Raw genomic sequence first — 22,636 nt, forward strand, 5'->3', positions numbered from 1 at the left:
GATGTAGAACAATTTTCAAGATATACTGTTTATGACTAAAATATCTATTTTCATAGCATAAGTCAGATGTTCAATAACATCTTCTTTTCGTGTGCTTTTATAGCAAGATATATTAAAAGAAATATTTTTGTGCGCATTTAAAAATATTAATATACAATATAACTCACTCTCTCTCTCTCTCTCTCTTTTCGTGTAAAAATAACACATTAATCACACATTGAGCGATATCAATTTTTAACAAGATATAGATGTGAATACTAATAATATTCCTTTTCTATCTCTTAATCTCATCTATAATTCACGGTACCGAAAGTAGATCGACCTCTATCTAGATACAGAGAACCGTTCCCGGCTCCACGATCGTGCACGCAACGGCGAGCGCCACGCCAGACATTACATCAACGAAAACAGTGGTCACATCGTATGACGCAAAAGATCATTCATCTAACAAAACTGCGCAGGTAACTGCCACGTCTGGATTATAGTGGCAACGAACTTTCGACGATGTGGGTCAGAAAAACAGGCTTAGCGCGCCAAGCCACTCTTCACTATGAGACGTCCATTTCCGACTGCTACCAGAATTATCGTGCTATTTGTCATACTTGATGCTCCCGTAAAATAAATTACAGTTGTAATTTGTGAGGAGACAACTGATGACAATTCAATTATACTATCTATTCAGAACATTGATTTAACATCTCAATTAAATTTCCATGTGAATATCGGTAAAAAAGGTACATGGATAAATAATCTAATCTCCATTATTTCTTGAATTTTTGACGAATATAAGTTTTTACAATTTTATAATCAGATGTTATAATCAAAATTCTTATCGTATGAATCGTATTATAGAAAGCTTATTTCTATCCGCGCGTGCAAAAGAAAATTATTTTATTTAATGAGAATTCTTTTCAAACGCGATGCATCGCGAATGCATTTGCCAAAGGTCAACGACCGAACACTCTCGATCGTTCGTATTATTCGCTACTCTCACGCATGCGTGCTTAAGACAGAAAGGGGTAAAGGAGCAGTGTGCAAAATTTTAGTGGCTACTAGCGATACCACAGTACTAGTTACGCGACTCCCCCCGGCTATAATTGGAAAAGTTACGGGATAGAGAAATACAAATTTTCCAGAAAAAAAACACGATGCACATGCTAGTAACGTACCGGCAATTCTAGGGTCGACGGCCGACGACTCCTACGATCGTTATGTCATTCATGCTCTTACGCACGCACGTACCTCTCGAACGTACAAGCGCGTGGACTTGTGCGTACTTGAGCGTAGAAACGTAGGAGTACTGTTACACGTCGCGTTCCGTACCGACGAAACACGATGAATTTTCTCGACGGTGTGACGAAAGAGTTATTTGTAATTGGAGAGATTATATCGCTGGACCTCGATGACATCCACTATTCTCGAAATAGTACGACGCCTGATATTTTCGGATCAGATCTATTTTTCTGAGGAAGATCTACTTTTCTTCTCTCAGACTTTTATATATACAATATTTATTAACTATAAATAAGTTCAGATAATCTTTGATAAATTCCCGCGATGATCTCTGCAGACTTGATATAAATAAATACCAATAAAAATTTTATCTTGTCTCGATTATCGAGAATTAATAGATTTTACGGCAAAACCGACCGTTTATTCGGACATGGACCGTTCGAAGAGTCAGGTGCGCGCTCTCGAATGTCTTCGGAGGCGATTATCTGTGGAAAGACTGCCTCTTCGTATTCTCAACAGAGCCCTTCGCGAGAGAGTTCAAGGACTCGAAGGTGGTAGAGGACGATGAGAAGAGAGGAGGAGAAAGGACGTGTATTCGTGCGACGGCGAGGATACGTAAGGGCAGCTGGGAGCGTTACACCTAGGTAGGGCATTGCACCGGTGCACACGATCTGGTAGAAGTCTTTGCCAGGCGCTCGCGGTGCAACTGCAAAGAGTTGCATTCGCGTAGCCGCGTGCAGTGACCCGCCCTACCGTTAGGACGGCCCCGAGGATGCGTTCCCCTCTTCTTCTGCGCTGCTTTCTTCTTGTTCCTCTTGCGCTTCTTCTTCCTTCTCTTATTCTCTTTCTGCCCTCTCTCCCACTTTTCGAGCGATCCTCTCTCCTCCACCCTCTCTCCTCCACCCTCTCTCCATCCCTGCATTCGCACATCTCGAGCGTTCCTAGGCACCGGGAAGCAAAAGCGCGTCCATCTAACAAGAAGGGAGAGGGCGAGGAACGAACCCACCTTCTTCCTTCGCTTTTCTTTTATCCGATTCTAACCGTGCCGCATAAAGCTCGCGCTAAGTGCGAAATGCGATTGACCTCGCTGTATCTCGTAACAACTCTCGAAACGGATCATTTAATTCAAAGACACGCGAATATTAATTTACTACGTCAAGTGACACTGTAGAAAGTCAAAACGAGATTGTGATCATTGCATAAACTTTTTCTCGCTGCTTAATTGCATTCATACTTTTAAGCGCCTTTCTACTATCTCTTTTTAACTTACCCGTAATTTTATATATCGTCGATTCGCTCTCTCTATTATGAAAAGAAAAAATAAAAGATTAAAAATGATATTTATCGGTACGCTATCTCTCTTTTTATATTTCGTCTAACTCACTCTCTCTCTCTCTCTCTCTTTTCGTGTAAAAATAACACATTAATCACACATTGAGCGATATCAATTTTTAACAAGATATAGATGTGAATACTAATAATATTCCTTTTCTATCTCTTAATCTCATCTATAATTCACGGTACCGAAAGTAGATCGACCTCTATCTAGATACAGAGAACCGTTCCCGGCTCCACGATCGTGCACGCAACGGCGAGCGCCACGCCAGACATTACATCAACGAAAACAGTGGTCACATCGTATGACGCAAAAGATCATTCATCTAACAAAACTGCGCAGGTAACTGCCACGTCTGGATTATAGTGGCAACGAACTTTCGACGATGTGGGTCAGAAAAACAGGCTTAGCGCGCCAAGCCACTCTTCACTATGAGACGTCCATTTCCGACTGCTACCAGAATTATCGTGCTATTTGTCATACTTGATGCTCCCGTAAAATAAATTACAGTTGTAATTTGTGAGGAGACAACTGATGACAATTATACTTTCATATCTATTCAGAACATTGATTTAACATCTCAATTAAATTTCCATGTGAATATCGGTAAAAAAGGTACATGGATAAATAATCTCCGATAAATTATTTCTTGAATTTTTGACGAATATAAGTTTTTACAATTTTATAATCAGATGTTATAATCAAAATTCTTATCGTATGAATCGTATTATAGAAAGCTTATTTCTATCCGCGCGTGCAAAAGAAAATTATTTTATTTAATGAGAATTCTTTTCAAACGCGATGCATCGCGAATGCATTTGCCAAAGGTCAACGACCGAACACTCTCGATCGTTCGTATTATTCGCTACTCTCACGCATGCGTGCTTAAGACAGAAAGGGGTAAAGGAGCAGTGTGCAAAATTTTAGTGGCTACTAGCGATACCACAGTACTAGTTACGCGACTCCCCCCGGCTATAATTGGAAAAGTTACGGGATAGAGAAATACAAATTTTCCAGAAAAAAAACACGATGCACATGCTAGTAACGTACCGGCAATTCTAGGGTCGACGGCCGACGACTCCTACGATCGTTATGTCATTCATGCTCTTACGCACGCACGTACCTCTCGAACGTACAAGCGCGTGGACTTGTGCGTACTTGAGCGTAGAAACGTAGGAGTACTGTTACACGTCGCGTTCCGTACCGACGAAACACGATGAATTTTCTCGACGGTGTGACGAAAGAGTTATTTGTAATTGGAGAGATTATATCGCTGGACCTCGATGACATCCACTATTCTCGAAATAGTACGACGCCTGATATTTTCGGATCAGATCTATTTTTCTGAGGAAGATCTACTTTTCTTCTCTCAGACTTTTATATATACAATATTTATTAACTATAAATAAGTTCAGATAATCTTTGATAAATTCCCGCGATGATCTCTGCAGACTTGATATAAATAAATACCAATAAAAATTTTATCTTGTCTCGATTATCGAGAATTAATAGATTTTACGGCAAAACCGACCGTTTATTCGGACATGGACCGTTCGAAGAGTCAGGTGCGCGCTCTCGAATGTCTTCGGAGGCGATTATCTGTGGAAAGACTGCCTCTTCGTATTCTCAACAGAGCCCTTCGCGAGAGAGTTCAAGGACTCGAAGGTGGTAGAGGACGATGAGAAGAGAGGAGGAGAAAGGACGTGTATTCGTGCGACGGCGAGGATACGTAAGGGCAGCTGGGAGCGTTACACCTAGGTAGGGCATTGCACCGGTGCACACGATCTGGTAGAAGTCTTTGCCAGGCGCTCGCGGTGCAACTGCAAAGAGTTGCATTCGCGTAGCCGCGTGCAGTGACCCGCCCTACCGTTAGGACGGCCCCGAGGATGCGTTCCCCTCTTCTTCTGCGCTGCTTTCTTCTTGTTCCTCTTGCGCTTCTTCTTCCTTCTCTTATTCTCTTTCTGCCCTCTCTCCCACTTTTCGAGCGATCCTCTCTCCTCCACCCTCTCTCCTCCACCCTCTCTCCATCCCTGCATTCGCACATCTCGAGCGTTCCTAGGCACCGGGAAGCAAAAGCGCGTCCATCTAACAAGAAGGGAGAGGGCGAGGAACGAACCCACCTTCTTCCTTCGCTTTTCTTTTATCCGATTCTAACCGTGCCGCATAAAGCTCGCGCTAAGTGCGAAATGCGATTGACCTCGCTGTATCTCGTAACAACTCTCGAAACGGATCATTTAATTCAAAGACACGCGAATATTAATTTACTACGTCAAGTGACACTGTAGAAAGTCAAAACGAGATTGTGATCATTGCATAAACTTTTTCTCGCTGCTTAATTGCATTCATACTTTTAAGCGCCTTTCTACTATCTCTTTTTAACTTACCCGTAATTTTATATATCGTCGATTCGCTCTCTCTATTATGAAAAGAAAAAATAAAAGATTAAAAATGATATTTATCGGTACGCTATCTCTCTTTTTATATTTCGTCTAAATTTTCTTAAAATCGGCAGCCGAGGGACAATCTCTTTTTAAAACTTGAAAAATCGATTGTCTCCAAGGGTGCACTCGCCGCTTTGCACGCCACCCCGGGTTTTGTGCCGGGCGTCGCGACGCCCCGCACAATCCCGGCGCGTTTCGTTCAGCGTCGACGCAGGTGCTCGTTCGCGGCGAGTCGCGCGGGGTGGGATGGGGACGAACGGCGCGAAGAGGTCAGTGACCGTTTTGCGAGCTGGTAGGGGTCGGCGCACTCCCGAGACCACGCGTGTGTGTGTATGTATGTATACACACACATACGTGTCGGTTGCAAGACGCGCGCGCCGATGCAGTCGCTGCACTCCCACGTCGCTATGCAGTCCCGTAACATTCGCGGAAGCCGCCTGCCTCCTCCCTCTCTTTCTCTCTCTCTCTATCTCTCTCTCTCTACTTCTCCTCCGGGTCCTCTCCTCCTCCTCCTATCCTCGCCTCCATCCCGGAGTGAAGAAGCTTCGCTCCGTGGATAGACCGATTTTGACTTAGCAACCACACTCGGCGCGATACACCCGTGACCGACCTTCCCCTACCTTCCTATATCCAATTGCGCTGCACCGCCGAGGTGGAGGACCTCGTTTCCTTACCGTTCGGCGGAATTTCAAACGAACGGCGGCTCCCTATCCGCGAAACAGGCGCATTCCGTTGCCGCGACCACGAGGTCATTGATTCTCGCCGTGTCAACCTTTTCGGTCGTACTTCGGGTACGCGTTGTCCGCGACGCGGCAGTCACGATTGGTTTCGCTTTCCGGCCCACTTGATGGAGGTTCCCGGCGAGAGCCGCCACCGACGGTGAATCGAGAGGCGCGCGACACGGTTTCTCTACCCCAATTAAATCTACTTTACGCGGGAAATCGGTGATTCACGGTCTACATAATGTCTCTTCGATGTTAGAGAGCTAATGCAAGAGTAAGACGCGAATTAAAAGATCATGCAGAATTCACTATCTAATAATTAAAAAAAATTTATCGCTTCTTTGATCATATATAATTACATTATTACGGTATACATTGAAATATCGATTGTTGCCAGATGTGTTTGACACTTTGTATATGTATCGCTGCAAGGGCTTGAAACGGCCTTCTACCGGGCTTGTGTATACGCGATAGCATCTTATATATTGTATATATTAAAACGTTCTTTCTCACCACTAGAGCCACAGTTCTCCCTCCCCTGCAACACGCGTTCGATGCAACGGATGCAACCAGTGTCCGCGCTGTGCATTGCTGTACCCGCATTTTGCGAAACCGGTTCCCATGCCGCGTATTGTCGTAAGGTTCACAATGCAGATGCCAGACGATGAGTTAGATCGCCGCGAGATCACTATGGTCGGGCGAGACCACGCGAGATTCGAGAACGGCAAGGCCGGTTATGTAAAAGCCCCCATTAATCGTTTCCAGACTGCTCTCTGGGTCAACGCACCGCGAGGACGCCGACATGGCATCCATTGTCTTCCTGAAGACCACGCCTCGCACAGAGTTGCTCGCCGTTCTAGGATCGATGACCGCGAAAATTCAGGATCTTAAATGATTTCCCTCGCCCTTTCTTCGCAATATGTCATAAATACATTAACCTTTGGTACTTAAATCGACAATTTAATTATAGTTCCGTCATTGCGTGCTATTACTCATCATGTATGATTTATTGTCGGTTATTTGTCCAGAGTTAAATAGGGGGATGAATTTTTAAGACAACTCTTACGTTCTCTAATCTAATGCTCTACCGTATTTTTTCCAATGTGATGAATAAAATATACATTATTTTTGTCTCTACTGTGCGCATGTCTTTCCAAAGAATTTTGCAAAGAATTTTTCCATAACCGATTTTTGTTGAATTAATTCTTTTCGGTCTTGTTCTAGTCTGATTCCTATACTCTTTTCTTAATTATACCAAAGTTTCAAAGAATTTAGCGCATCATAATTTGATTCAAAATTGCAAAATATCCGCACTTACACGTTTCGAATCTGAATATAACTTGCCGCTCAGATGTGTTTCCCAAGACATCTTTTGAAGAGAGAGACTAAAAACATTTATTTTGAAAAATCTTTTCAAGAGAAAGACAAGTCGATAACAGATGATCATGCTTACATCAAACTAATTGCATTAAAATTATATTTCAAAATTGCAATTTAGTAATTACGATCTCCTACAAGGCAATTTTTTACAACTTTCAATATAATGACCTGTAATATTATGCAACGCTATGCAAATATATCACTATGTGCTGACATAAACAGAAGCCTCTGCTAAATATTAATATTATATTTTGCATCATCTGTATGTTTATTATTTCAAAAAATAAAAATATATATTTAAATAAAGAAATATTTAGTTATTAATGTCATTCTAGTATTTATATGTGTGTAAAGCTGTTACCATAAATAATCTATAATCTTTTTGCAAACAATATGATTTGCTTTCAAAAAAAGTCGATTGACACATACAGAGCAGCAGATATATTTTTATTTTTATATCTAGATAGTAAACTAAATTTGTCATAGAATTATTTCACATTGTTGTTCCTATCGATAAAATAATATTAAACAAAATTTGTACGCGTAAATTTTTTTTGCAAAAATATTAAATGAAATAAGAAAAAATTAATTGCCGATTATATCAATCTGATAATCAAGCCCCAGAAACACGGTCTCGTCTTTCTCACAGTCAGCCCAGTTAGCGGCTTATGTTAGTAGAAGGCTCGCACGATCGGCCTCCTCGTTTCTCCTCGTTTTTCGTGATCAATCGAGGAAGAAAAAAGCGGTTTGCCGCGGCTATCCGTTCGTCAGTCCGTGAGAGGAGGCGGGACCATAAAGTAAAGGTACTCGCTATAATCAACTTGCGTCTTAAAGTAGCAATACGAAGCAGGCCAGCCTGGGGCTAGTGGCACACGTTCCTTGCTCTCCTCATTCTTTCTCTCTCTCTCTTTCTTTCTGTCTCTGTCTTTCTCTTTGCCAGTACTACCTTTTACCTTCACGTTCCACGTCGTTTCCTCGAGAAGGCGTCTTTTTCCTTCCGTTTACCTTGGCTTTGCCATCACGAATGACGCTTTCGATGATCTTAATAATTTTAATACGATGACCTACACTGCCATTAAAGCTTTTAAATGATGCGTTTTTAACTTCTCAGAAATGTTAAGATACAATACATTGACCATTCATGTATGTAATATTCGCAATATCCAAGGATACACACAGCTATTCATAAAGTAAAGGATCTAACGGTTCAAGGAGCTAAGAGACTTCGTAGATTGAAATACTCTTGATTCTTAGAACACAGCCAGGATAACGCGATATCCCACTTCTTGCGTTCGTTTAACCCACGCGATCCGATTTATAAGCAGCAATCTATTATAACCCGATCATTTTTCCTTGTCGACAATATATAATGGCTAAAGGAAATGAGATTTTGAAAATCGAAATCATGATAAACTCCACGATCGGAATGATGAACGTGTAACGTTCAATCACAACGTTCTATTTCTTCCTTTACACTGAATCGACGGGATTCGCGACTGACAGGACTTTACTGTAACTCGTCCATCTTGGTTCATCAAAGATCTAACGGTTCGAGATGCCGAGGCTTTGGAAATCGAAGCCTTCCTAAGACTCGCAATCAGAATGGCTCACGATATTGCATTTCTTTCTTCAGCATCAACTGCGCGAATCGCACCTCGGCTCGCTCATCTTTACCTCGCCGTTGCAACTGTACTCGATCGCAGACATCTACATTATCTATGTCGCGTCGTTGCGTGCCTTCCTCTCGTTTCTTCTTCCACCTGGGGTTCCACCTGAACGACGCAAGACTTCTTCCGCGGCGTCAATTGCGCGCGCGACCATTTACAGAGGCGAGAGCGATCGTGTGCGTGCGCTCGCTCGCGAACGCAACGAGGTGGTCGAGCGGCCTCGTTGTGTTTCTTTGCAGGTCGCGGCACAAGTCGTCCATCGTTCGACCCAGCACGTGGCGCCAGCAGAGAAATTACTTTTTCCATTTTTCTTTCGCCGCGAGCGAACGAGCAAGCGCAAACAGTATCGCTCGCGTCATTTTCATCGACTCTGTGATCGATGTGACAGAATGCATTTGAGTAGACCCGATAATCGCGCTTTTTTCCAAATCGCTTCTTAACAGAAGTTTTATCACTATCAAATCTAGATCGAATTGTGTGACCGACTGAAAATTGGCCGCGAAATATTGCTTCGCCAGGTATAATAAAACTGAAGAAGAATTTTAATTAGACAGTAGAAATATTGATGTCTTTTATAAAAAAAATGTAACAATTTGAAAATGTAGCGGAATATTACGGCGAATATCGTGAGCGAGAAATTCGACGCGTCTATTCGACGACACATTGTCGTTGACACATATCCTGAGTCACTGCGCTTCCCTGAGCGAGATATGATCGAAGACACGCGCCGCATTGTGAAGATTACGCCGACGAAATACAACGCGCATCTTAATGTCCGTGCAGCGGGTGCACGCGTGATGCAACGCAGCTGCTCCTCCACGCCCACCGATCCTCTTCCGTTCCTTTTCTTTTTGGAACAACCGACCCTTCGACGTTCATACTGAAAAAGCACGCGTGCGGTCACGTAAATTTTATGGCATTTCCGAATAAACAGATCTAGATATAATTTTTGTATAGTTTAGTTTTTAAGTATTTTTACACAAATGTGTGAAAATTTAGAATCTTCTCTTGCAGTCCGGAAGTTGGCGGTACTCCAGAGTTTATTATCAATTAATCGATTGTTTTTCCGTGTGTTGTTTGTAAGATCAAATTTGTTGCTCGTCACACGATCTTACGGAGGCATTATAAAAATCGATGAAACGCGTGCGATGCAAAATACATGGCACATGTAAAGCAACAACGCGCAAAGCGACAAGACGGAACAGTCGCGTGGTATTCTTACAAGTTTGTGCACATACGTGCACCCGCTCTTACTGCTGCTGCTGCTGCTCCAGGTTCAGTGACATCACGCACGCATATGCGTGACGCGCAGTGCGCACCGTTATGCCCATAGCCTGCCCCATAGCGCCCACTGCGGAAGTATCGCCATATTACTCAGCGGTACGACATATACGCGACGATCGGCGTCCGTGCCGATGTGCACCAGGTCTATGTATTCACGACTATGTACTCCGTTAATCCGCGAATCGCGTGAAAGCAGCGTTCAGATCAGACAATATTCTTCTCTCGCATAATAATTATACGCGGCACGTATTAATCTCGTCATAATAAATTTGTTTATCTCCACTTTTAATTCGCGCGGACAGGCAAGATATTTTCCTTTGTTTTTTTCTCGAGAATAATTTAAGAATGTATAGATAATTTCTGAATTATAATTAAAAGTTTCATGCAAGTTTGATGAGAGAATCGAACTCCTGTCAGAGATACGAATAGCATCTTCTGAAGAGATATCTAGGACCTTCGACGTTCGCATCGTGATTGTGCAATAATCAGAAGCTGGGTAGGAAGCCGAGAATCTTGATAGAGGCAAAGCGACTATGAAGTCGGCGACCGGTCGCTCAGTGCCAAGGACACGAACGGTAGACAATGCAATCCTCGGTTGCCGCGAAAAAGCAACCTCTAATTACGCGCCTCTGCTTGTTACATTTTTATCCGCGCGCCTCCTCTACATGCATCGCTGCGCGTTACCATTCCATTACAGCGAGAGGAAGGAATTACGAACCATCTTGATACACAATGCAAACGCCGATAATCCCATTTACATAATTGCTAAAACGAATCTATGAAGCCATACGCGAAGGCGGAAAGTCATGTAATTCAAACGCGGGAGCCAGACAAAGCGAAGAAACTCACCTACGGCTTTATGGATGAAACGTAATTAATATTCATTCAACGTTATAAAATTTTTTTATTGTTCGAGCTAATCTTTTTTTCTTCCGGAGATCATCGACTATCGTTATAATAGTAAATAATCATTGAAGAAAATATGCGCGAGGATTATTTCAACACTCTATGGAATGTGTTAGTGAAGATGAACCATCAAATTCGCTTCACGTCTAAGAATGTAATATTCTCTGACACGGTGCTTAAAGAAAAAGAACGTAATAACAACACGTGCGATAGGCTTTACAGTACGATCGATTAAAAATAGATGCGAGGGTCATGGTGTATTCGTTGCATATAAATGTGCGTGACTGCAGGTCACTACCCGATTTCAAGGAAACGCCATCGTCTGACCTCCGTCGTCGCGGCCATTACATTCGAGGTCTGTCCGAGTTCGTAGCCGAGTAAGAGAGCGTGAAGAAATGCTTCAGCGAAATACCCGCGTAAATCTATCTCACGGAGAGACGATTTATTGCGCTCAATAAGCATCGGTTAACCAAAGAACAACTCCCTTTTAAAAATACTGGATAATACATACATCTCAGTGATTTATGAGAAGCGCAAAAGAATAAAGAGATATCCCTCAGTTACATTTTTACTTTTGATTTATACAATCTGTGATATAATAAACATAATGAATAAACGCAAATATATATTTGTCCTATATATAATAATTTATTCTTGCGGATTATTATCTATTAATGAAAGCAAAGTTGACACGGCTATGAAATCTTCGCATAATTCAATATCCTCAAATGTTCACATTCGATTCGCAGCCGTATAGATTCTTTAGACCGCAGGAAGTGCATTCAAGAATTTTCCATAGGAGGATATTTCGGATCCTCGAAACACGATATTTTTGTGAAAAACGAAAGAACCGAGCAATCGCCTCAAAAATCGAGAATTCGATAATATAGACAGAGAATCATATAACCCTTCCCTCTGCGCTATTCCTTTGAAGTTTATTGCCGACCTTGCCATTGTATATCGTACAATGTGTCTTTATACAGAAAACTTTTATCTTGTAAAGATATAAACTTTAACTTTCTCCGTGTGGTAAAATGATATTTGACACATTTTTATCATTAACGCAATTTGTTTTGTCGCGAGTTTACAATAGTGCAATTACGACAGTGCGTTAACCTCACTCTTCGTATTTCTCTTGCACATCATTAAATAATCAAATATCATTACATGACTAAAAAATATTTATAAAGAGATTATATCAATTTTGCATGAATAATGATATAGTTTTTGAGACCTGATTATCACAATATTTAATTTTTTATGAGCAAGATTTATTTATAAATATTGCTTATTACAATATTTAAACGAAATTTTTCCATTCTCATTGCGCAGTTGAAGAGGATCAATAACTAGTAGGTTGAATATCCGTTTCAGTTTTATCAGCAGTAATTCGATGCGACATAAGAAAAGCGATAAACAGCCACGGGAATGCTTTCGGGACATCAAGTATATTTATGTTAAAATACCGGATACCGACCTCAACTTGATCTCTCAGTCTGATTCAGCGAGTATGTCAAATCGTCATCACATTTTTTGTGCAACATGACGATCAGTTTTTCGTTCATAAATGTGAATCTTGATGACAAATTTTAAAATCAAATTAATTAGATTCAATTATTTATAACTGACATTATTAAAAATTGTTACGAATAATCCTTTAAATTGGTAACGAAGATTATGACATTCTTTTAAATCTTCGCATAAGAATTAAAATTTTTCGCGCTCGAGAGTAGGAAATTACGAGGGGAAACAAAGCGGGGCATATACCGCGAGGAAAAAAAAAGAGCACGGTTTTATATAGTATATACTAATGAAAAAAGAAGGAAGGAAAAAAAAGCAAAGGGGAAGAACGTTTGCGATATAGAGACATAAGGAAAGAACGAGTGAGCGAAAAGAGAGAGGAGCAAGTGTGGGAATAGAGAGAAAGAGAAGCAAGAGACAAAGATATGGCAAGAGGAAGAGAAAAAAAAAGAGAGAGAGAGAGAGGGAGAGAGAGAGAAGCAACGCGACAATTACTACACTCGCGGTTAGCTCGAGCGAGAGGGCGCATGGCCTTGGCCGCCGCTGCGGGGTAATTCAGTCAAGGTTTCGGCCGATGAACTTCCTCCAACGGGAGGAAGGAGACCCCGAGAGAGAGAGAGAGAGAGAGAGGGAGAGAGAGAGAAGCAACGCGACAATCACTACACTCGCGGTTAGCTCGAGCGAGAGGGCGCATGGCCTTGGCCGCCGCTGCGGGGTAATTCAGTCAAGGTTTCGGCCGATGAACTTCCTCCAACGGGAGGAAGGAGACCCCGCCGGCTGGTCGTGGTAGACGCGGTGGGGAAGATGCCGGACCAATCGCGCGACTACAGGGCCCGTCGAGCCGACGACCGATTGGTCGGGCCCGTCGTGGTCGCGACGGCACAGCTCCGGGGGCCCGCAGCGAATTGTCAGTGACCTCGAGCATTGAAAATACGATGAACTCTCTCGGGGGGCCCTGTAAGAGAGCGTACGGAGCAATGTGTTGTGTGTCCTCTACTACATACTAGGTAGCCAGGGCGTAGACATTGTAGATGGTCGAGGCACAGCCTGCGATAGCCTGGCAAGCGAGCAGGCACATCAATCCCTCCCCACCTTCGAGTTGGTCAGAGTTGCCGAGTAAGGGCTGCACGGCCCCCAGGTAACCAATACTCGGCAGCGCCGAACACGAGTCAGACCAACGCGAACCTCCCTCGAGCGAAGACTTACTTTCACTCTCTCTTCAGGTTACCATCCGCTCGCGTTCGGTTACCATTCGTTGCGTTTGCCGGCGAGCATCGCTATAACACCTGGCCGTAACCTTTGCACAACCGCAGATCGTACCGATCCGTCGTACACCTCAGAGCGAAGTTTTCGAACGGAAGTTGGGGCACGCGCACGCGAATCGATATTCATTAGTGATCGGTCAGTGAGCGTAGTGACAGTGAGAGCGAGATGAGGACCAGTGGACCGATATTGTAAATGTGGACCTAATCGTTCTCAGTGCAGTGTCGTGAGCAAACGGATGGAGTTTCCTTCCGGGACGAGAAAACACTGACAGAGTGAAAGCTTCCTCTCCCGACAAAACATGATTCTTATTGCGGACAGTAGTGCGCAGGACACGCTGGCAACATCACCCGCATCCGAATCGCTAATCGCCGGCGTGTCTACGCATGACTCCCGTGCGTCCAACGTGCCGCGCGTACCCGCTCAGGGCATGATTAGTCCGTATCACGTGGTGCAGTTAGCAGCTCATCATCTTAGTTCCAGTATGCCGACAATGGATTCGACAGTCTCCTCCGCTAAACCCGAACCCGAACTTAACATAGGTACGCGAGAATAAGCCGGTATCTCTTTGACGGCGTGATAAATAATGTAATTTAAGATAGGCGCGTGCGAGCGTAAAAAAAAAGCGTGGGTGGGACCGCGGGTGAAAGCAGAAAGTTGTAATACGGCGATGCTGTAACACGCCGCACGCGCGCGAGAGAGGAGAAAGTGTTCTTCTTTCCCTCCCACCTTTCTCTCGCAGCCGCACCGCGGCACGTGGAGAGGAAGCCGCGGGAGAGGATTATCGTTGCGACGACCTGCATTAACGGAACGCATTTCTCTCGCTTGTTTCAGAATTCGATGGGACGACCGTGTTGTGCCGGGTCTGCGGTGACAAGGCGTCCGGTTTTCATTATGGAGTCCACTCCTGCGAGGGATGCAAGGTGAGTACCGACGGCGGATCAGTTGTCAGTTAACGTAGCGATCCGATTCCGCCAGCGCTAACGTTTCGGTTCGAGGAGGGTTACGTTACAATATCTAATCGGATTTTTAAATCAAAGATTCTGCTGACGGAATCCGATGTCGCGCAAGCGATTGCAGCGCGAGTTGTGTTTTCGCGCCAAGCAATTTCGATATGTTTGTCGAGGTGTTTTGTTAACAATATTGATCTTGCTTTACCGTTGTCATAGATGTCAACGGTAATTTGATTTGTAATCGAAAAATACAAAAATTAGAGACAGAGATAAATGATTTTAATTAAAGATTTTTTATAAAGATAAAATATATTAAAAAAAGTAACAGAATTGCAAGAAAAAATGTATGTGATCAAATTTCCATTAAAGTAAGATCAACTTGTCCAAATAATATGTTGAATTAAAATTGTTTAAAATAGTTTAAAGAATTTGTGGCAATAGATTATTATAATATCTTCGAGAATATCGAAATTGTGGATGCGCAGTACGGCCAGTAGGAATGAATGTGCGTGAATGTGAATGTGCGTGAAGTGAGAAACCAAGGCTACATAGGAGCTGTCGACCGAGCACGGGTTAACCTTGGTCACGCGGAAATCATAAGAGATTTGAGTCGTGAGAAGTGGTCCTTGAGGTTATTTCACGACCCGGTAGTTCTCCCACATCGGCAAAGAATCTCTTCGAAGGTCATTTTCGATTTACGTATTGCCAGGGTCATTGCGATCGACCATCGAACTTCTTAATGATTGTAACGATCGATGCAATCATGATTAAAAACATCAGTCATTTCCTTGTAGATTCCCGTCGACATTCGCTATGCTTCTACGCCATTTTTTATGCTAGGACGCCATCATTCTCGGGAAGAAACGCTTAATTTAGTAAATGAACTTAACCATTGCGTAATATATTGCGTAAAATTGGGCGGAAAATGTGATTTTTTTTTATCGCTACAACTTGTCCGCGTTAAAGAAATTCGGAAGGTTCACAGCAGGTAGGCTTCTCAAATTCCTTCTAAAGATCCCTTTTTTGTCAGTAGTTTTCATACCTAACAGCTTAATATCCTGACAAAATGAAAAATTGTTAAGAAGATATTTGAGGCCCGAAGATGCTGGAAATGTCACTCAAGTCGGAGAATTATTGCTGTATTTTGTGCTTTCATTATCTTCGTATCGGAATAAATATTCGCTCGGATGTTTTTTTTTTGTCTCGTCACGAGGATGTTTTCACGAGCTGTTTAAATTATGTCCCGATTTTGACATCTTTTGTTTCGATTGTACGCGCGTCTTTCAACACTCAACCGGAAGTGGGATAGCACTGGCTATCGACGCGTTTTAGGAAGTGAAGGAACGGCGCCACTACCCACCGCTGACTTTACCACCTCCATCGACACACGATGCGAGGATGGAGGTGGTTATACCACCAGGTGCTGTGCATCGTTCGCGCTCGCAGATCGACTTAGACCACTCGCGCGGCAGCTTCGTATTATCATCTTCTAATCTTCACAAACGATTCACGGTTATTTTTACGAATCTTTGTATAAAATATATGCAGTTATGTAATATGTTTCCTATTTAAATGCAATAGTCACGGGGAAAGAAAGAAATTTTTTTTTAATTTTTATTTTTGTAAGACATGATATTTTTTATCAAACTTATTATTATCTGTAAGAATGTTTCCAAGAATTTGTCGCAATTACGATATAAATTATTAAAGAACTTAACAGTTGCATTTGCATTTATTACTGATTTATATTTAGATTTATTCTTGCTTTGCAAAATTAAAAAAAAGCTCTTCTATATTAATCCGTTGTTTATGATTATATAATACAATATCAATGCACAGATACTTGAATATAATTTTGATTATTGAGATTAGATTAGACAGAGCAATAGCTACATACTCTTTAAACGCAATTTTTTGAGAGCGCGGTATTAGATGAATAATTCGTTCTGGTTGTGCTTCTCCCATTGAGATAATCGAACGGAACCGCCAGTAGACATTTTACGGTGGGGAACCCGAAAGAAGGGAGCTAAAAGAGAGAGTTGGGCCAACCGAAAACCCAGTGATCATCGTTGCAACCGCGGGAAGGCGAAAGTATCGGGAGGACCTTTCGATTCATGGCGCGGAGCAGGTACTTCTGCTTTCATCGCTCCTATTGTAGGCATGAAAAAAAAGAACTAGATCGGCCGCATTCCATGTGGAAACACCTGGCTAAGGATTTTTCCGTCCCCTTTATCCGTCCTCCCACTTTCCGCCACCGTTCCGACGGCTGAAATTTACTGGAAAGACTAATCGGTCGGGCAGAGTCATGGCCCCCGGTTGGTTGACTAGGTCAGTAACTTATGGCCACAACGCCGTAAGAGGCGCTAAACCGAACGAGTCTCCACCGAGTGACCTAGCCGCTAGCGGTAGACCGTCTTAAGGTACTGGAAGAGGGGCTGTGTGGAAAGGGAAGAGAACGCGGAAGAGTGTTGGATATCTTTAAGACTAGGTCGCTCGGTCGCATCACTGTTGCACTATTTCGCTCTACAGTCTCATCGGCAGTATGCTACTTTTCTCCACGCGGATTGCAACACTGAAATATTAATTTCGCCGTAGGAAAAAGCTTGCCAATGTAACACAACGTCACGTGTAAGAGAGTATATACACGCACACACGATATTTTTATAGATTTTCTATTAATCAATGTAGATTCGAGAATATTTTCAAAATAGATAATAAATATTTTAAAATCAATTTGAGCTAAATCGATTACGGTTCGGAAATAGTCGAACGGCGCTATTATTGCCCTACTCTTGCTACCATAACGGTACATATCATAGCGAGATTTGAAATAAATATGATTCTCATGAAATTAATATTATATACTTTAGTAATATTTCAAATTGATAAATTTTGACTTATAAAATAGCTTGAAATTGTGTTAAAGAAACAAAAATGCATTTTTCATTTTGAAACACGAGCTCTCTTCCAATTAGGAAATCTCAATTTAAAATTAAAAGATATAAATCTCCAAAGTTCTCCCTCAATATATGAACTTATGGAAAATCAATCGCTGTATTGGAATATTTTCATGTGGCCAATTTTCTCGAAAAGATTAGATGTTATTCAAGAAAAAAAAAAATGAGATTCTTCAATACAGTAGAGTTCCTCTTTAAATCTCCGCGACGAAACAATCATCGGTGGAGGTGCACGTCGACGCTTTTTCCGGAGGGTTGAAATCAGGCGACCGCCGGTGCATTAACCCTCCGGTCGTCGACCCTCCGAGCCAGTTACGTCACTCTCTCCCTCCTCCTTCTCCTCCTCCCTCATTCCGCTATCCTCTCCGCACACCCCTTCCCACGGGGAAGCCTTCCCCCCACTCTCCCTTCCTCTCTCGGGTAACCGTCATTTTTGACGTCGTAACGAGTCGCGATCTCATTTTCATTTGATTGCGCGAGTATTTCGGTGCTCGCTTGAGGTTACTGACCCCGGTGCATCTACTTTAGAATCGGGTCAGTCGCTTATTATCGTGGTAGGTGTTCGCTCGACGTGGTATCTGTCCACCGGAGCGGGAACTCTTCGAGATAACGCTTCCCCGCCGAGCGAAATCGGACCACCGCAATTTTTACACCCGATAAATTCGTCCCGCGAAACATGATACCATCGGCAAAAAATATAATAGATCATTCTTGCCTTTCCAGCACGCGTCACGCCGCTTTATTACGTATCCGTGAGTCAATGAGCTTCGAAAGGGTTCGCAATTTACGCGGATGCGTTTCGTCGCATTAATAATTCGATTCGATGACAATGGAAGGATCGAGAAAATTTGTTACAGGAAAGGAATTCAATCGATTCTTAATCATTTTACAAACGCGATCCCGAAGATAAAGATTGATCCAATTTTTGAGTAGGTCATTCTAGAATTTATGATTGATAGATTAACTGATAAGCGCTTTAGATACCGATAGGATTCGGTACGCATTTCTTTCTAGTACACAAAATTGAGATTGAGATCGATATCCAATTTTATAATTTAATAATTGTATCGCTGTTATCGTTCAATAATATCAGCAGGGTGCAAAACTGCGCGCACAGAAGCGATCATCTCTGACCTCCGCGATCGACTTTACCGATATCGATGCCCGGGCAACAGAATAGAACGGCAAATTCTTGGGGTCGTAGGAGAGTGCTAGAGCGAGCTAGCGAGCGGTTAATGCCCTCGGAGCGGAGCGGAGCGGAGAGTGTCGCGACTGTTGGAGCGGCGCACGCGCGCGCGTTACGTACGTCACCGTTACTCCGTTTCGCGTCCTCCTCTCCCTCCCTCCTCAGCTGCCTCCTACTTTTACTATGGTACCTCCCGCTCCCACTCTTTCTCTGTGCCAGCAGATACGCTCACCTTCCCCTACCGTCCCTCAGTCACAGATCGCCGTCCCTCCTCTCTCTCGTCCCTCCATCCGTTGCAGCAGTCGCGCGCTCCGGTCGTTGGCCCCGCGACCACATCGTGTATATGTCTCACACTCTCTTTACCTATATATGTGCTCATATGCAAGCATGTACGCGCATACAACCCCGTATACCGTCACCGCCGTTCCTGCCAGCTATCGCTGTCGTCGCTGCGCTTCCACGGAAAATAAAATTGGAGCTTTAACCGATCAACAAAGGGTCCCCTTCGCCAGGATGATAGCGCGACACCTCTTCCAAAAATTAGAACCGCGATGTCAATTTTTGTTTATCATATTGATCATTATTAAGCCGTTGCATATTTCGGTCTTTATTATAGAAAATTGGTGAAAACTCCACAATCTTTTTTCGATCAAAATTTAATTGCAATAATAAAGACTTGCGGAATGAGTTTTCTCAACGCGACGCGCGAATGGAGAACGGAGAATAAAGCAGAACTTTCTCAATCCGGCGAAAGTTTCGGCGGATGCGAGCGAGCGAACCGCGAGTGCGGCATTTCGTTTGGTTCTCTTCTCGATGCATTTTTCTCGAAACTATTGTTAAATCTAATGATCATTGTTGGAATTGTGGAACAGAACATTTCTATCGTCGGTATTTAAAAATCGAGTTTACATGTACAAATCAAGTTGGAAATATCAAATAAAAAAAAAAAATGGAATCTTTAGAAATATTTTTAGCAGCTACAAATCAACTCTCGATTTTCTAGTTTGCTTTTTTTCTAAAAAGGTAAGGATTTTAAGAATAAGACGCGGAACAGCTTGAGATAGCGCGCAAAGGTAGTCGCCCCCTGACCCGACACGGGCCTTGCACGGTTCGAGAGATCGATGCACCGCATTCCCCCACACGCCTCCTTCACCCTTCGCTTGTCGGATTCCCGCCGACCGAGAGGTTCAACAGGGGTTGCTGGCCTCGTCCGGGCATCCACGATGGTAGCTCATGCCCCGATAGCACTTTGCTGTAATTTTGTTTTTCACAAAAAGTAAATCTCGAATCAGAACTTTTCAGACTTGCCAGTCTGCGAAAGATCCACTTTAAATGCACAAAATAAATAAAGTATAATTATTCTACTTCCGTCTTAAATATAATATTTGAAACATCTTGCAAGAAAAAAAATCGAATCTCTCAAAACAAATTTTAATTGAAGGAGAATTTTGAATTTTATTACGTTATCTCATTCGAAACAAGTTGCCTTCTCATTCAAAGGATCAACCGATTGGAATGATCGGAGGCAGCGATGCTTAACATTGGCAACACTGACAGTTCATTGACTTGCATCAAACGCTCGAGCCGATTGACAGCCCGGGCGCGGAGGTGCAACGGTACATCGTTCTCTCGACGATGCTCTGCACGAAGTTGAGGTAGGCGAGGTCGCGCGTCTGACGTCACACACAGCGGAGTTACTTTGGCGACGAGCATCGCCAACTTTTCGTATGCGTACGTGCATACACGCGCGACCGTCGACACGACACGTCGACGACCACGGTAACATACATAGAAACTTCACGAAGGATCCCCCACACGTTGTCGCGCGTTACGTAATCGTCTCGCGAGGTCGTTGACCGATACACGACGGGAAGTATCTTTGCACTAACCTACCCCTTTCCCAATTTTTATTCATTCTCAACTCTCATCCTCCTCATGGATATGTAGCGGTTAACAAGAGGGATTGAGAGATAAAAAGGACATATACAAAAATATACATATATAGCAAGGGAGATTTCTCTATATTCGCGTTTATATTTGCGAGTAGGTGGACGTTAGAGGGGTATCAGCGCGAGGGTAGGAACCGAGAGGTGGAGGTAGGGCAGGTCGTTCGGAGAGGGTGGCTCCGGACGGTGGGTGGGGAGAAGAGAGGGAAGAAACCCGTTAGTAGAGCGCCCGCGAGCCTCTATGCTAGCGTTCGCGGTAGATACGACGAGGAAGACATTATCTAGGGTTCACTCTAGTGCGAGGGAGAAAGAGAGAGAGAGAGAGAGAGAGAGAGACTAGGAGAAAGAGAGAACTCAAAGAGGGAGACGGCCGAGGAGCGCCAGTGCGCGCAAGGGGGACTCTCACTTTCACGCGGTGAACTGCGGGTGAACGTCCGGGAATTAGGTCACAGTGTCCCCCACCTCGGCATGCCAGAGGCAATGTGCCGAGGCTCTATGTTCTCTGTGCTAGAAAGAGCCAGTCCACAGCCAAGCTCCGATACAAACGGTCGCTTCTTTCCCCTCCGAAAACTCGCGTTGTACTTTGGTACGCGCGTCCACCGCGAGCCGAGTACCCGAGAAGAGACTACACGCGAGTTTTGGTGAATGCGGATTAGACGTGAGAAAAACACAGTGACTGACGCAAGTCGTCAGAGACGATCTGCCGCTTTTTTAGAGGATACCCTCGCCTAGGTAGCGTCATCAGTTTCGAACCGAAGGATACGTACCGAGTGATATAATTATTTGGTTAACGCGATATATAAACCATACGCGAGAGACTTTTGCATATTCGTTCAGATAGCCGTGCGATTTAAATTTTCCTAAGCCGGAGTGAATTAATGGGGTGCTTGTGCGAATGTGATTTGGCCGCCCCGCGTTCGGGGACCGATTGCTCATCGGGGTCTTCGTCGGACAGCGACGGTCAAATTGACGAGGGTTTCGTTGGTGATTCGCAGGGCTTTTTCCGCCGGAGCATCCAGCAGAAGATTCAGTATCGGCCGTGCACCAAGAATCAACAGTGCAGCATCCTCCGAATCAACAGGAATCGCTGTCAGTATTGCCGTCTCAAAAAGTGCATCGCCGTCGGCATGAGTCGTGATGGTGAGTCTTTTTAATATTTCACGCGCAAAGATAAATTCTTGTTTTATCCGCCCGCACTTTCATTAAGATTTAAATATTTAAAATAAGCTAATTATTATTAAAAGAAACGTCGCGATTAATATGACTTGAAGATTCTAGCCCATCTTATATTTCATTGTATCTCAATAATCATATAATAAATTTAAAATTATTTTCTGTCCCTTTCTCTTTTTCTCGAATGCGAAAAACATCCCATATGCACAAAAAGTATTATATATATATTATTAATCCTAAAAGAATATTTGTAAAAAAGCAGTCTATTTTGGCTCTGAGCTCGCTGTCACACCAGATTAAGTAAAACGTCGCATCCCCTCCCGTGTGCATTTCTCGCGAAATACGCTTTTCGTGAAAAGAGTTTCTAAAATTTAGTTTGCCGGGTCATTGACCGTTTGCGTAACGTCGTTCCCCGCGACACGGCAGAATGTCGCAACGGGCGAAAGTGGCCAGTACGCCGTTTGAGAAAGCAACGGCGATTATCTCTCGATTGGCGTATAAGCAAATCTTGCTTTCTTTTCTCGACGAATCGATAAAATCCTAACTATCTTTTGTCGAATAATCGCGGCAATTCAGTTGCGCGCGCGATGCTCGCAGCATCTCCCGGCGGGATCATTGACCTAGGTCGTCGACATGTCGCGCGGGCGCGAATATATATATATATATAT

General features: G+C 43.4%; 1 protein-coding gene across 3 annotated transcripts in view; it reads left to right on the forward strand.

Annotated features, from left to right (window-relative positions):
- The window catches only part of LOC115234550 (nuclear hormone receptor E75), a 92,847-nt gene that overhangs the window by 62,786 nt on the left and 7,425 nt on the right, over positions 1-22,636 (forward strand). For 2 of the 3 annotated variants that reach the window (XM_029805717.1, XM_029805715.1), the window contains exons 2-3: positions 14,588-14,676; positions 21,791-21,935. In XM_029805717.1, coding sequence (XP_029661577.1) covers positions 14,588-14,676; positions 21,791-21,935 — 234 coding nt within the window. Of the gene's footprint in view, positions 1-13,881; positions 14,296-14,587; positions 14,677-21,790; positions 21,936-22,636 lie in introns of those variants that run through there. The other variant, XM_029805714.1, reaches the window with a different exon arrangement.

This window comes from Formica exsecta, unplaced genomic scaffold (assembly GCF_003651465.1).
Source record: "Formica exsecta isolate Colony F162 unplaced genomic scaffold, ASM365146v1 scaffold20, whole genome shotgun sequence".
Classification (NCBI taxonomy): Eukaryota; Metazoa; Arthropoda; class Insecta; order Hymenoptera; family Formicidae; genus Formica; species Formica exsecta.